At 47.7% G+C, this 15,188-nt stretch overlaps 4 protein-coding genes and 1 long non-coding RNA gene across 5 annotated transcripts in view; 3 read left to right on the top strand and 2 right to left on the bottom strand.

Moving 5' to 3' along the window:
- LOC118428677 (protein flightless-1 homolog) overlaps positions 1–775 on the top strand; it is a 37,186-nt gene extending 36,411 nt beyond the window's left edge. The window contains exon 39 of the mRNA XM_035838792.1: positions 574–775. Within this exon, the coding sequence (XP_035694685.1) occupies positions 574–729 (156 nt within the window). The 3' untranslated portion in view covers positions 730–775. The remainder of the gene's footprint in view (positions 1–573) is intronic.
- A 720-nt stretch (positions 776–1,495) lies between these two features.
- On the bottom strand, positions 1,496–3,567 carry LOC118429140. The gene is made up of 2 exons (XR_004832706.1): positions 3,420–3,567; positions 1,496–3,020 (listed from the first exon to the last, which is right to left on the bottom strand). It is a non-coding gene; the product is annotated as an uncharacterized LOC118429140 (long non-coding RNA).
- A 123-nt stretch (positions 3,568–3,690) lies between these two features.
- Positions 3,691–5,990, bottom strand: LOC118428676. The gene is made up of 5 exons (XM_035838790.1): positions 5,964–5,990; positions 4,896–5,102; positions 4,536–4,664; positions 3,994–4,098; positions 3,691–3,702 (listed from the first exon to the last, which is right to left on the bottom strand). The coding sequence occupies exons 1-5, from the start codon at positions 5,988–5,990 to the stop codon at positions 3,691–3,693; spliced, it is 480 nt and encodes a 159-aa protein (XP_035694683.1).
- Positions 5,991–6,664: 674 nt separating this feature from the next.
- On the top strand, positions 6,665–9,259 carry LOC118429496 (leucine-rich repeat-containing protein 40-like). The gene is made up of 2 exons (XM_035839996.1): positions 6,665–6,873; positions 7,968–9,259. The coding sequence occupies exon 2, from the start codon at positions 8,005–8,007 to the stop codon at positions 8,764–8,766; it is 762 nt and encodes a 253-aa protein (XP_035695889.1). The 5' UTR covers positions 6,665–6,873; positions 7,968–8,004; the 3' UTR covers positions 8,767–9,259.
- On the top strand, positions 9,210–13,473 carry LOC118428675. The gene is made up of 7 exons (XM_035838789.1): positions 9,210–10,387; positions 10,525–10,867; positions 11,146–11,325; positions 11,743–12,029; positions 12,352–12,571; positions 12,820–13,016; positions 13,260–13,473. The coding sequence occupies exons 1-7, from the start codon at positions 9,210–9,212 to the stop codon at positions 13,471–13,473; spliced, it is 2,619 nt and encodes an 872-aa protein (XP_035694682.1).
- Positions 13,474–15,188: the final 1,715 nt, after the last annotated feature.

The raw sequence follows: 15,188 nt of genomic DNA, 5'->3' as shown, positions 1-15,188 counted from the left end.
CATCAAGAGTGCACAGGTGAGGGGGCAGAGGTCGGGGGTTAGGGGTCAGGAGCACAGTTTGTCTGGGTGGGGCCGACTGCGAGTCAGATCGAGGCTAAACTGGCCATCAAGAGTGCACAGGTGAGGGGGCAGAGGTCAGGGGTTAGGGGTCAGGAGCACAGTTTGTCTGGGTGGGGCCGACAGCGAGTCAGATCGAGGCTAAACTGGCCATCAAGAGTGCACAGGTGAGGGGTCAGGGGTTAGGGGTCAGGAGCAGGTTGAATGAATGAATTATTTCATTTGTAAAAAAGTTGCAGCTGGTTAACTGAATTGCGAATTACTTACAGAAGTCGAGCTACAAGCAAATCTTCACAAATCATACATCAATTAGTCAAATCATCGGGACTGAAATATTCTGTGGTGTGTTTGAGTATCATGTGTATGGGTATGGGTAAGGGCTTGTATGATAGGATTTACACATAAATTGGTGTTCTATGTTTTGTTGTGTTTCTGATACCTGATGTTGTTTCCCCAGATGTACATACACCAGACACCCGTAGTTTACCTTTTTGTTGTGTTTGTTACCTGTGACAGGTGTACATCCAACACCTGCGCTCGAAGGGGATCCAGCGGAAGCTTCGGCTGACAGTTAAGAACAAGGAGCCGTACAAGTTCACCTGCTGCTTCCACGGGTGGGGCCGCCACCGCCAGCAGGCCAAGCAGTTCAAGGGGCTCGGGTGGGTCTTCTAGACGTCTTAACGGCAGGATGGGTCTTCTAAGGCATCTTCAAGTACACAAGCAGTTCAAGGGGCTCGGGTGGGTCTTCTGAGGCATCCTAAGGGCTGGGAGCGGCCTTCTAGACGTCTTAAGGGCTGAGCTGGGTCTTCTAGACGTCTTCAACTAAAGAAACAGTTCAAGGGGCTGGGATCGGTCTTTTGAAGAGTCATGAATTAAAGAAGCAGTACAAGGGGCTTGGACAGTCCTTGAGGACACTTCAAGTTAACTTTGCAATAAGGTCTTGTAGAAGTCTCCTTCTGCAGACTCCTTCCAAACCTAAGATTCTTAATTTGTCTCCTCTCCAAAAGTAGCTACAATATGAACTCCCAAGTCACGTCTTTTTATTTTTACACCAAAGAGAGTGCAAAGCATGAAGTGCTTACAAATGGCCTTGTAAGCACATCTAATATATGTAAACGGGTGTGAAGCGACTAAGAGTTTGTGCAGGCCCAGTACTATACATAAGGACCCAGTCGTGTGTCGTACAACAGGTTTGGTCTCTACCAGGCTCCACAGGTCGCTGGAAAAACTGGGTCCTGAACTGTACTCCCTGGCCAGCCCACTCCCCTGGCATGTTATCTGTTCTTTCTTGTGACTTGTGGAGACTGGTAGAGCAAAACCAAACAGTGGTCTTTCTTTGGTACGCTGTCAGAAATTCAGCCTCTTGTCAGCAGCTATATCCATCAAACCATCAAACAAAGAACTCCTACAATGAACTGTCCCTTAACAGGGTGGAATGTGAAACAGTGCTTTATATATTGTCAACACGAGGCAGGGGAAACAACTCTGCTTCTGGTACCTCTGTGTTTAACAAGAACAGTATTGTCTGTACCACACATGCTCTATGGAGCTTGTGCTGATATTCTAGCCACTTTGAGGGAGTCGCAGCAAATAGTTTACCAAAATTGTAAGCCAGAAAATGTACGAAGTTTTAAAGCTCCACGATCAAAGACATGGAGAAGTTAAGATAACTTATGTTAGATAGAGTAAAGGCTTCACTGTGGGAGATACTCAGAAGTCATCACCTTTATATGTCTATTAGAAGTCTATGTTTATTAGAGGCAAATGCACATTATGTTAACCAGTTGGAACTACACAAAGCTGACGCACAGAATCATTTTATATAGACACAAACATAGCTATAAATGCACAAAGCCATTTGTGGAATCAGTCCCAATATGACAAGAATTCTATAAAGTTAGCACTATTTACAGCCCATGTAAGGCTTGAGATGTAACCAAAAGGAGTCAGTACAGGGGACGCACTAGCAGGAATCAAGCAATAACTGCAGATCAGAGCAGTGCCTTGACACATGATATCGGAAATTCAATATTCTTTAAGCGTTTCTCAAAACCATATTATTACACAGTTACAAAATGTATCTCAGCCGGTATTGTTGCAGTCCACACCAAGGATAGTTGTTCTACATGTCTGGATAGTTTGTTAGGTAGCATATTTATTCTGTAGTGCTGTGGCAAATGTTTTTGTTATGTGTACAAAGTTCGTTCTGACATTAAAAGATGTTTTATAAGAAATGTGGCAAATTTGGTCTCTTTCATCAGTTCACCTCTAACAAATACACATAGACAAAGGAGTGAAATGTTTACACTGTGCACAAACTACGTAATCTAGCTAAGTTTTATGTGTAAACAGGATGTCTCCCTCAGTGTCAAACATACAAGCACTGTAATTAAAGGTGAGATAGCCTCCCAGTATGCCCCTTTATAAAGCCAAAGTATACATTGTCACCCACGTTCGACATTTCATGTTAATTTTTGTGTAGTCCAGTGACAACTAGAGTTCCATGATCTCATGCCATCACCAAAGATGTTAACCCTTGAAGTGATGTATTACAAATGTTTCTCATTGGTTATAGAAATAAGCTCTGCATTTGCATACATCATATTAGTTGATCATCTTCTCTACCCAAATACATGTACAACTTCTGGGGATATGTTGTCCATGGAGAAGGAGAAATGACATTAAACATAACCTTTTTGACAAAGGCAGTTTCAATGGCGTGGCTGCTTCAACAGTCATGACAGTGGACATAGCTGTGCACATGAAAACTGCTTGGAATGGGGAAGCGAGAGAAAGATGATGACACTAGTCACAAACGATTATTACAAACCAGCAGCAAACGTATTTTATCCTTATACGGCCATGGAGTGTTGATGAAAGCATTGATGAAAGCCCCTTGATCTGTCGCTTGTTGCGATCAGTGTCTCCTCTCTCTCCAACAGAAATCCCCAGCACTTCAACATCTGCAAAAAGTGAAAAGTATGATAGCTAAATGAATCATACTTTGCAATTATTTTTCTACAACTCAGAGGTGTAGAAACCACTATCTTTTATTGTATTTTAGGTCTGCTGTTATGTGTCAGGTAACTTGTCCTCAGCTGAAGACGTAAATCTATCTTTTATATCAATTAGCCTAAAATCGCTCACGGATCTTGTTAATTTATTACTAGTAAATAATAACTTGCTCTGTTACTTAATTACTAGTAATTAAGAATTTCTGATTCATTTACAAAGAATCACTTGTTATGTTACTGCAAAACCAATAATTTATTTCTGGTTCATGTTCAAAGCCTGGTAGATTCCCCCTAGATGTTGATGTTTCCGTTAGGATAGTTAAGTAATTCATTATCACATCGCCCTACCTGGAGCATCCTCCTCCCGGACTCGGAACAGCCGAGCGTCGCCGCAGATCGGAGGCAGCTCGGCGCGCAGGGTGACGTCATCTTCGGCAATAATCGGAACCGACTTGTTCAAGAAAAAAAGCTCGCTGACTTGCAGTCGCGGCACGGGATCGGCCTGGAGGCAAAAGGGGGAAAGGTCAGTCAACTCATTGCCAATTGGCAATCCATTAGGTAGAAAATCATTTCGTTCATTAACCACTACCTTCAAAGAAGAAGTCAAACGCCACTATTGTCATCGCAGTACCTAGAAATCAGTGTTATGAACTCTATTTCTTTATTTTTACTTTGTGATTGTCATGCAATTAGCCATCGGGTATGATTTTGAGCTGCAAGGGCTCTAAGAAAGAATACTGGCATCTCAAGAAAGACGCGCAAAACATTAATCTACAGGCATAAGACACTCCAAGGCCGGCTTCACTCCTCTACCAGTTTTTTCTTATATCTTATGGTACCGTAGGATCTGCCTGGAGATTAGCAAAACATCAAAAGATGTGCAAACCGAACAAATATACACATCTGCTTGAGGATAACTCACAGACAGAACCTCCACCGCAGCCTCTGCAGAGCCGATGTCCATCTCGCGGGTACCGTTCTTCTCCAGTAGGTAACATCCGCCCTGCCAGTACAGCACCAACAGGCCCTGGGAAGGGGGAATCAAACAAGAAGTTAAATACAACATGAGAAGTGATTGAGCAGCAACCGTTTAGTTTACGGATTGGACTCGTCCTTTGCTGTCGGAGTCGGGACGTAATAAGGCGAAACCGAAAATGACATGGTTCTTCCACACAGACAAGTTGTTCTCACATCGATTGTACAAACAAATCGTAAACGAACCCATAAGTCTTATTGAAAGAGAAAAAGTGATCCGGCGTACTTGGCTGCTTCTATTAAAGATGATTGTTAATGTTATCATTGTTACATGTCTACATTTGTGACCATTGACCCGTACTTCGCCCAGTGGGGCAAAAATGTACAATAAAGGTCTTCATTCGATTCATTCATTAAAGATATCTCTAAGTTAAACTGTAAGGAGAAGCATAAAAATGACTTCGCCTCGATAGTGAACTGCTGCCGTACCTCCCTGGTCTGCACGATCTCTCCCTCCTGCGTACCGCCGACATCCCGGTACACGGCCGCGCCGCTCCGCCGGTCAAACTCCACCTCCTCCCGCACAGTCTGCCCGCCGACAGACGCCTGGAGCGTGAACTGGGAAAATAAAATACGCTGCAGTTCAAAATAAAGTCGCTAGGGATCAAGAGAGTACACTTTTCCATCATTCATGTCGAGACCAACCTACTTCATTATACATTAATATCTTCTTGACTTGTCCTTTCACTAAAATGAATTAACAAGCTAACAAACAAAAACAGACAGAAAGTAAAAGAAAAGGCCCCTGAAACATTAGACTCGCGATGAGTCTGAAGAAAAGAACCTCACCACATTTGGGCCGTCTTTTCCCCGGAAATACGCCAGCAGTCCACCAGTCACCGCAGCGCCGGTCACGAGCAGCAGCGCGGCGGCCAGTCCGAACACCATCCCGCGGCGGGGCGGAGTCTTGCCGACCTCCGGCCCCTCGGCATCAGTCTTGCCGTCCCCCGGCCCCTCCGCATCGGTCTTGCAAACTCCCTTCCCCTCGGGATTCGCCTGTCAACGACAAGTATCGGGGTTTCGTGAATCCTTTATAGGACATCATTACGAAGAAGATGTTGGTTGAGCCTAAATTGTTACATTTCTAGCTGCCTTTTCCTCAGTGCAAGGCCATTGACCACTTCCATGCACTGAACTACGCTCACTGTGCCAGCATCTCTTCTCTTCTGTGTAAAAGTGAAGGGGCATGTCACTGAGAAGAAAACGTAACGATTTAGGCCGCACATCTGCTTGGAGATTAACAGCATGAGCCCATAGCCAGCAGAGAAAGTTAGAGAAACTGAGGTCCGAGCACATGAGCGCCTGAGACAATCGGGCTCACGAGAGGACCGGTCATGTAGGTTTTACTCAGTCAATAGGACACCTGTTGTGCCACACGGGGTCATGAACCCGGAAACTGAGATGACATAAAATACAGAAATGTTGTTTCCGTCAAATTGACATAAGAAATGCCTTTCAGAACACAGTTATAAGAACACATGAGAATGTCCTTGCTTATACTTGCTCAAGCTACGAGCTTTAGAGTTTGCCAAGTGCCAGTGGTGCGGCGGCCAGGACACAGACCAAACTTTACTTCCATGTCCGACTGTGCGTTATCAGCCAACTGTTCACCTCCTGCTAGGTTTTACAGGTCCGGTCGTGCCACATACTAACACCAGGACTGTCTAACTAGCCAAGAACCATGTACGCTACGTTAAAGGTCTAGCTCTTTAAGTTCCTTCCTCTGGACCATTCTGGTGAGACAACAACACACTCAGGTAGCACAGTACCTCGTCTGGTGCTGGCGAAGGTGCGCCCGATGTCAAACTCACGGTGACACGATACTGAACACAAAACAAAGTAAAAAAAAACACCTACTTTCACTCCAGCTGTGGGGTCGATCATGGTCAACTCGCGATTTTGGGTTCCAAGCTATAACTCGCGATCGTACCGCCTTTATGCTCAGACAAGGAGATCCAGACAAGAGCCAGACAAGAATAATGCCACAGCCCCTGGCGTGTGCTTTTTTTCCACCTGAAGAAGCTTCAGATGATTCGCGCTCACGAATATCTGGGACAAAACAACGTCGGTGTACCATGACGGTTCCTAAGATACCACGACTGAGCACATTACGTTAATGAGGCTTTGCATCTGAGTCTGAAAAGACTGTATGACCCGTTCACACTCATAGCATTAGGTTCTTCACAACGTTGAAAAGATTTCACTTCTTTTCCCTTTTCTTTTTGATGATTTATGATGTCAATGGCTACGTACAACTACCATTTGCTGCTGCGTTGGTTGCTGTGACCCATGCCTTTTCAAGCAAGGCGTGATCAGCCGTTTTAATCAATTCCACGTAATTCGTAGCCGGGCCACTGAGATTCAACGCAGAGAGTGATCAGTGTTCTAGCTATAGCGTACTTGGCTCTTGGAATCATCGTAAAGGGAATCTAGCCTGTCACATCTAACGTAATACACAGTCGCTGGCATCCTGAATTTAGCTTAGAGGCTACATCCCCCTTTGCTTACCGAAAATGAACCACCTTTGACAGGTCAACTCCACTCATACTGATAACCCGCAGCACGCACCTGCGTATGGCGTGCAGTTTCCCCGATAGACTTTAGTACTTTGGTGGCGGATGTGTTTACGCTGTAGCGCTGTTGTTAAAGACCGTCCTGCGTACCTGTACTTTTCACTTTTTTACTCATGACAGGATTTCAGGTCACAAAGTCTGCAATGTGACGGCTCGTCGGACTGAGATGAACTGAACAACTGTCGGCAGCAAAGGTAGAAGTTCTGGAGAAATCTTATTATCTGCGTTCACAATCAAGAATATTTGCCATGGTGGTCACAAGGCATTTGCTTATTGACTAGTACGCTACGAGGGATTAACTTGACTGGCGGCGATTGACTTGACGTTTCTGTGATGCAACTTCTCATTGCTCGTTTTATTTTACAACTAGAGAGCACCCCACACTGACTCTGAACTCTTTTGTATGCTGTGATTTTCTTTTCATCATGCCCGTAATATTGCTACCATTAGTATCAATTCGCTTTCCATTGTTTGGCTACAGCTGCCTGATGTAAACATTTTGTATAAATCTGTGCATCATCTTTTCTAGTGGATACGTTTTTATCTCAACGCCGTAAGCAACAGGACTTCACAATGGCTACCATAACGGCACCGAGAAGCCTCAAATATTGATCGCGCTAAATTTCCCAGATCAGTGCCCTATCGACTATGGCAGTGGCAGTATCAAACCCTGCTCTGTGTTTGCTCTGAATTAGTCTCTGTATTGTTGAAGTCCACGTGACTTTACTGAGGGCAAATATTTACTCGTCCTCTTGAGCTTGTTTTTATCAGAAGTATAAAGGCCAGATTGCAGCCTGGCAGTAATTCAGCACGTACTTTCCGCATGCCGGAGTGCATGGACCGTTGGTTTGGCCACTACCTGAGAGTAATAGCGGACACCCATGTGTGGGTTAGCAATGCTGAAAAGTGTAACGGTCGTTATGAAGCCCATATAAAGCGGACCATGTCACTCTGGTTTCTTTCCTATAATGATGAATCCATGGAAACGCTACTGCCTGGCATCCTGGAGTCAGTGTCAAAATAATGTGTCCTAATTCATCCAGGAATGTACGAATGAAAGTTTATGAACCACGCACGCATTTTGTGTCTTATGCATTTTGATTTTTGTGTATCTCGTGGCCATGGATAATTCATCTCTATGACACCGCACACAAAACTCTTAAAAGTTACATGAACTTGATGATAGGTCAGGAAACGTATACGAATGTGTACATGATGTGTTTGAACATTTGTTTAGAATAAACGCGCACAATGTAATAAAACTCGATGCAAATCTTGTCGTTTGTAGGACATTTTACACAAGACAAGACAGAGAAGATAAGGAGATGGACCACACTCGTAAATCCACCAGGCGATCACCAAGAGAAAAAGGCGCGAATGGAAGGAAAGGCGACAACTGGACAGAGACGAAGCTGAGGGTACGAATGGAGAAGGCAGGCTCCTCTAAGGAACTGGACCTCTCGCACGAGTCTCTCACACGAATACCTCCCGCTGTTTTCAGCCTGAATGACGTGGAAGTGCTGGACGTGTCCGACAACCCTCTAGGCTCCGTGCCGGTGGACATCGCGAGTCTTTCTCACCTGAAGGAGCTCAGAGCCGCCGGATGTGACGTCAAAGAGGTCAGTGGGAACATCTCAAGGTGCACTTACCTGGAAAAGGTGGACCTGTCCAGAAACCCCGGCCTAGCCTCGCTGCCGGCCTCCATGAAGCAGCTCCGGTACCTGAAGCACGTTGGTTTGAGCGGCTGTGAGCTGAAGACGCTTCCCGAGAATCTGACCCTCCTGGTGACCATGGAAACCCTTGACCTGTCTCAGAACGAGCTGACGTCACTTCCGCCCGGCATGTCGGCGCTCAAGCGGGTTAGAGTCCTCATCATCAGTGATAACGCCTTTCGGACTATCCCAGAACCTGTCTTGTCTTTGGGCCGCCTGGAGTGTCTGGTGATGAAGCGGAACAAGCTCAATAACAGCCGGGGGGACCTGAAGCTTAGCGTCCCTTCACACTTAAAGACATTGGATATGGAAGGCAACTATTCCTTGTGGTGTTGCCAGAAGGGTTGGAAAATCTTGAGAACATTGAGGAACTGAACGTTAGCTACTGTGGGCTTGAGGCGCTGCCGGACTCCATCGGGCAGCTGGCCACAGTAAGGCGGATTCACCTCGCCGGGAACAAACTGCGCGCGCTTCCAGCAAACCTCGGGAATCTCCTCAATCTGGAGACCTTGGACCTGGAGGGGAACCGCCGGCTGGCGGGTCTGCCGCTCTCTCTGTATCACCTGAGGAAGAACCTGCGGGATAAGCAGACAGGAACAAACACCGGCCTCATCCTGGACAACTGCCCGGCACTGGCGCTACCCGAGGCCGAGGTCGCCCAGGGAAACGTCGTGTCCGTTCTCGTTGAGCTGCTGTCAGAGGAAATCATCAGCAAGACTTCGGTCGGCGTCGCTGCGGAGGTTGTGGAAGACACGATCATCGAGGGCCTGGCAGACCACGTGGTGGCCGCGACGGAGGCACGTGTTTGGGATGACGTAATGTCGGACGTCACCTGCGTTGTAATCGCTGACATGGAGTGTTCGGAGGACATCTTCTTCAGCGTGTTGGAAGAAGACATGCCAGGTCTTCTGAAGGGGATCATCGAGGAAAGTGTAAGCGAAGAAAAGGCTGTGGTGACTATAGCAGACAAGCTGTTGGAAGAAACGGCGATATCGATGGCAGAGGAGGCAGCTACCGACGCGATGCAGGTGGATGATGTGACAAGGGATATCATGGGAGAGCTTCTGGAGGAAGGCATCATGGCAATGGCGACTGAAGAAGCAACAGGCGCGATTCAGCTGGATGCTGCGTCGTGGGAAGTTATGGAAGCGTTCATAGAAGAAGCACAAACACTGATGATAAAGGAAATTGCTACAAGCGATGTGCAGGTGGATGCTGGTGCGTGGGAAGGTATGGAACAGCTTATTGAAGAAGGCATTACGGAGATTGCGACAGAAGTGGCGACAGGCACAGTGCAGACAGATGGCGTGGCATGGGAGGAGTTGGAGGACCTTTTGGGAGAAGTCACGAAGGCAATGACTGAAGAAGTGGCGGGAAGCGCTGTGCAGCAGCATGCCATGGCCTGGGATCTGATGCAAGTGCTGTTGGGAGAGGTTACGGAAGTGATGACAGAAGAAGTGGCGGCAAACGCAGTGCAGCTAGATGCTGTGGCCTGGGAAGTGATGCGAGGGCTCTTGGAAGAAGTTCCCGCGGCATTGTTGGCGGCAGAAGAGTTCGGAGTGGCTCCACCGTTAGTGCAACAGAATGCGTTGGCGTGGGAAGAGCTGGAAGAGGTTTTGGGAGAAGTCACGGAGGCGATGTCTGAGGAGGTATCCACTCGCGCAGTCCGTGTAGATGATGTGACGTGGGAGGTGATGGGGGAGTTGATAGAGGAGGCGAAGTGGATGATGACAGAAGAAGTGGCCACAGACGCGGTGCAGGTAGATTCCATAGCATGGGAGGTGATGAAAAAACTCCTGAGGGAAGTGACCAATCTTAAGGCAACAGCAACGACAATCGCTTTGGAAGAACATGAAGAATGGCACCTTGTCATGGACGTGATGGAGGGAATCCTGGACGATATCTCCATGGCAACGGCAAAGTCGGTTGCTCTGGAAGTGGATGAGGAAGTCCGCCTGGGTCAAACCGTTCCGGAGGAATACAACAAACAGTCTAGGTGAGTGGCTGAAGTTTTTGCCTTTCCCGGCGTTTTCTAAACCAATCCTTATAATATATGTGTATCGTCTTCCATGTTTTTGAAGAGACAGAGACAGTAGTATTCAAAGTGCTGACGTCGTCTGTTATCATAAATAGGCACCCGATCTCAGCAGCCGCACGCGCGGTGCAGTACCTGGAGCTCCCGGCAGGCGTCAGGCTTGCCATTCCTCCTGGAGCCACCAGGGTTGACACCTCCGTCATCTCGGCAGTGCTGAACCCGCACGGCGCCGGCCAGACCGTCGCGCTCGGGGAGGAGGAGCTGCTGGTTAGCGACATCCTGGAGCTGCGCCCGGCGGGGCTGAGCTTCTCCCGGCCCGTAACGCTGCGCATCCCGCACGCCGTGCCCCGGTTCCACCTGGACAGGCAGTTCGTGGTGAAGACATCGGAGGACGGAGGAAAGACATGGAGGGCTCTGAACACGAGGAATCAGCACAAGGGGGTAAGTCATCGTCAAAAAGCATAACTCATTGCTTTCGGCACAGCAAACTCCAGTAGCAAGCAAAAGCTGCTGAACGCCTGCTTGTTGTCTTAGGCTTTTTCTACACAACTTCGTGATCGAGGGTATTATTGGATGCCAACTTTGGAAGCTTGGAACACCTTTCGCAACCTCGTCAAAGTCCCGCGTCTCTCCTTTGGGTTTATCCTTGTGCGCCACCCGCCTGGGTCCCGTTTTCCCTGTTTTATATCATTAGTGTTCAGTTTCATCTGCACTTCCAGGGACAGCACTTTGCTACAGTAGAGGTGTCGCATTTCTCCGAGTTCGTGGTGACTGCGCGGCCGTTGGAGCGCTTCGAAAGCGTACAGAGAGGACTGTCGGCAGTGCTGAGGTCCTCCCCGCAGACTGACGTCCAGGTAGAACTTCCCAGGGACTGCGGCCCGCAACACGTGGGGTTTAAGGTAAGAAACTTTGCTTCTTTGAAAAACACATACCGTCATTGGAGAGGCGTAGTATGTATCTGTACCTGTATGTATATATCCGGTATAACCGCCCTTCGGCGTAACACACCAGCTTCGCAGGCACGCGCCGATAGTCACCACCATCATCACACACGTTCACTCTCCCGTACTCATTATTGGACTAATTAAACTGTAAAATCCAGCACACATCCAAATTTGCGACACAGCACCAGTCTTGCTTTGTCAGGGAATGAACAATCCACTGCTGTCGTAACGTCACGTTATGCAGATAGAACACGTGACTCAGTAAGCAGTGGATCATACGTTGCAGGAAGTCTATGGCGCCCACCTTCTCTGTTCAGGGATGGTTATAAATCTCTTATCCTCATGATTTACTTTTTTGGTGCCCACCGTTAGGTCCTCCCGGTGGATGCGGACACCCTGACGTGCGCAGCGATGGCGCCGGACGGGATCCGCGGGGTCGGGAGTATGAGCCACATCGTCCGGTTCTGTAAGAACCTGCTCCTCAGCAGCCCTGCCACCGTGGTGCTGCCGCTGGCTCCGGGGACGGGACACCTGGGAGGACGGGTCCGCGTCCTCAGCTGCAACGACAGCGGCCGGTGGGAAGACATTACCGCCTCCCTGGACGACATCGTCCTGCAGGGGTCAAGGGTGGCTTTCAGAACGGACCAGCTCAGAGCTGGGTAAGTTTCATCGCGGTTGGGGAAGGAGAAAATGTGTTCCGATAGTGCCATAGCCTATGTATATAACCTCCTCGCTCGAACGGAATCTCTAAGTAAGGTCCTGAATAAATTTAAAGCAGCCTCTTTCAACTTGCCAAGATTCCTTCACAGAATGATCCACACCAATTGTTTTATGATGTTTGTAATTGTTGTTCAGATGTTTTCCATGTGTTCTACTGTCGACATTTTTTGCTATTTGGAGCTGATCCCTAAAGGGCTGTTGACGTGCAGTCGATAGTAACATCTCTAAAGACAAACTAACCGGGTGGTTATTTTCTTCCAGCTTCGCGGCTGTTCGCTGCGACATCCTGGAGGATCCTACGGCAACTGTCACCATGGTAACCAAGAACATCCGGGCCAGGATCGTCAGCATCGTCATCTTTAAGAAGTGGCGGGAGCCGCGCGAGGCGGGAGTGATGACGGCCCGGATAGAGTGCGTGATCAGGGAGAGGGTGGAGGATCACATCTGTCACATGGAACAAGAGGAAGGGTTCCAGCGTCAGGTAAGGCTGCGGTCACAAGGTCACTGGGTCCCGCTGGGGATGTACCCCCGGCCACAGAGGGTAACTTGCCCCTGTTCAGGACTTCGGAGGCACTGGCAGTATGAATGCCAATCAGCACCTGGGACATCGACAGGGATGAGACTTGAGTCAACGATTGTGTAGGATCTTTTTACGGCTTGTCGAACTGTTGAAGCTCTCCCTTCCCTGAATGTCCTGAAAATAACACCTGATTGTTCCCATGTGCACAGGACGGCACGCCCACCCCGCCCATCGTGCTGATGGAAGGCGAGGACATCTGCGTCACGTTTGAAGGCCGGATCCGTCCGGAGGGCGGACCAACGGGCACCACGGAGTCAACTTCACCTTCTACTGCGAGCGGCCGCGCGTGCTGCAGTTCGACGTCAGGCTGGCGGGCGGGGGCAGGGGCGCCACCTCCCGAGTGCAGGTATGAACTGTCTGTCTTGTACGTTTCGTATGTCTTCTTTATTTGGATGTGTCAAGTCAGTGGCAGGAGTGGGTTGGTGGGAGTACGGCGGCCAAGTAATCTGTGGTGGGTAGCACATCCCTTTTTCTTTCCTTCTTCTCTTGTATGTGCTTTGAAACGTTGTATAAAAAGATGAAAACAGTGAAAAAACTCTTGTCTACTTTTCTTTCTTTTTTGTTTTTGTTATACCCCAATTAAAACGAGTGCAGGTGTACCCCGGTCGGCTGGAAGGTCTTCCCCGGAGGCCGACAACACCACGGCCGGCACCCCCGAGGCAGGTTCAACAGACTCCTGTGCAGAGGCAGCCGCAACCGGCTCCAGCCCCAGTTGTGCATCAGGCGCCATGGCCTCCAAAGACTCCAGTTGCAGTACAGTGGCCAACGTCCCTTGCGACAGCCGAGATAACTCCTCCAGGTGAACAGCAAGCACCTCCAAAGGCTCCAGTACAGTGGCCATCGCCTCTGGCAACTTCTGAAATAACTCTACCCATAGTAAGTAGTTAGGTATGGATTCGTAATGATTAAGAAATAGGCTTAGCGACCATCTGTCCAACGTAGCCACGGCCACACGATTTCCGGTCCCGTTGATACAGAAACAGTGCCTATTGCAACCATACTGTAGCCTTATGTCACCCTGAACCGAGTTTGAAATTGTAGTTTGCGAGGATTTGGAGTTCCTGACAGGGTCATTTTGGCGGTAGCAGAAGGTATGCATGCCTTGAGCATTAAAGTGCAAGTCTTTGTCGGTGAATTAACCGATCGAGACAATGTTACTTGGTGAGAAAGATTAGTGTGAACTGAAATCATGTGTAGCTTGCTGATGGTCAATTGATCAACATTTTCTCTATGGTGGCCACCTGTCTATAGTGGCCATATTTCTCCAGTCCCTTGAGTGGCCGCTATAGACAGGTTTGACTGTATTGACTAGTTTGCTTCGATGCTATCACTTGAGTATGAACTAATTAAAACAATGCCGTGTGCACGACGTTTTTCTTTCCTGCTGGCGATATGCATGATTATATTTGAGCTAACCGTACGCGTATATTTCCTATGTCCCTGTACAGCTGTGATGACTGACGTAGCCCGTGTCGCCTTGAAACTGCTCACGCGGCTGGCGGAACCTGAGGCCTGCTGTGTACAATTCGGACATTCCTGTTCTACACAGTTTTATACTTATAACGTTATTTCATCGGTTTCCTGGTGAAATATGATGGACTGGATGAGGTAAAGGAATCAATTTTGTAATTCTACCCACAGGAAAGAAGTGATTTGTCCACCATGCTAATCGCACCTGTAGTTCTGATATTCCCCGCTAGGGGATAACGTTACAGTTTTCGCGTTTCTTGAATCTCTGCTTCATGTGCTTATTCATGAAAGCTCAAATCGGCCTGTAGGACGCTTTTCATTGAGGTCATGAGGGAAGAGGCATGTAGGTTGTAGGCTTTCTAACGGACACGACTAATGCCGTGACTGGTGCTAAAGAGTTTGGCGGTTCAGGAAAACAGGAAACAATATGAAGAAAAACAGTCGATTCTTCACTACTTGGAGCTTGCTTAATAGTTAAATCGATCTATCCGGAATAAAAAGAAAATGCTCGACACAACCATGGTTTTGGTAGCGTTGTGTAGTACTGTAGTAACTTTATTGTAAAACCATGCCCAAGGGCTAATTGCAAACAAGCTAAACTGTGGTATGCAACGTGAGCGGAAATAAAATAGTCATGAAAATTAAAAAATAGTCATGAAAATTAAAAGCAAAATGACATCGATATACTAGTAATTACGTTTAACTCTCTATGTGAAGGGTTTGATCTTTCCTGCATGGGAAGACGTTTTGTTAATAAACAGACAAAACTCATATAGAACCAAGATCATCAAGGAGGTTATATGGTGATATTTAGACAGAATGATTTTGTCGTTGACGAGGACCACTATGTTTCTCAACAAGATGTATTTTTTAATTTTTACTACACGTTAGCGTCACAAGAGCCACGTGGTCAGGCGTGAGGGAAAATTCCAGTCGCAGCACGTGACCGTTATTTGGATCACTTGTGACGTAAACGTTCACATTTACCGCCTTATGAATGATTCGTTTCTGATACTGAGCTCAGTGCAGTTCCGCCATTTAAACAATA

Source organism: Branchiostoma floridae, chromosome 13 (assembly GCF_000003815.2).
Source record: "Branchiostoma floridae strain S238N-H82 chromosome 13, Bfl_VNyyK, whole genome shotgun sequence".
NCBI lineage: Eukaryota > Metazoa > Chordata > Leptocardii > Amphioxiformes > Branchiostomatidae > Branchiostoma > Branchiostoma floridae.
Note: the sequence above shows the minus strand (reverse complement) of the source record. Positions and strands in the feature narration are given on the sequence as shown.

Excerpts from the sequence above, each read along its gene's own strand:
- LOC118428676 (XM_035838790.1), bottom strand. The coding sequence starts at position 5,990 with ATGATCGACCCCACAGCTGGAGTGAAA. Across the intron at positions 5,103-5,963 it reads ACCCCACAGCTGGAGTGAAA|GCGAATCCCGAGGGGAAGGG; the intron begins GTAGGTGTTTTT and ends TGTCGTTGACAG. Across the intron at positions 4,099-4,535 it reads AGATCGTGCAGACCAGGGAG|GGCCTGTTGGTGCTGTACTG; the intron begins GTACGGCAGCAG and ends CCCCCTTCCCAG.
- LOC118429496 (XM_035839996.1), top strand. The coding sequence starts at position 8,005 with ATGGACCACACTCGTAAATCCACCAGGCGATCACCAAGAGAAAAAGGC.
- LOC118428675 (XM_035838789.1), top strand. The coding sequence starts at position 9,210 with ATGTCGGACGTCACCTGCGTTGTAATCGCTGACATGGAGTGTTCGGAG. Across the intron at positions 12,030-12,351 it reads ACGGACCAGCTCAGAGCTGG|CTTCGCGGCTGTTCGCTGCG; the intron begins GTAAGTTTCATC and ends ATTTTCTTCCAG. Across the intron at positions 12,572-12,819 it reads AGGAAGGGTTCCAGCGTCAG|GACGGCACGCCCACCCCGCC; the intron begins GTAAGGCTGCGG and ends CCATGTGCACAG.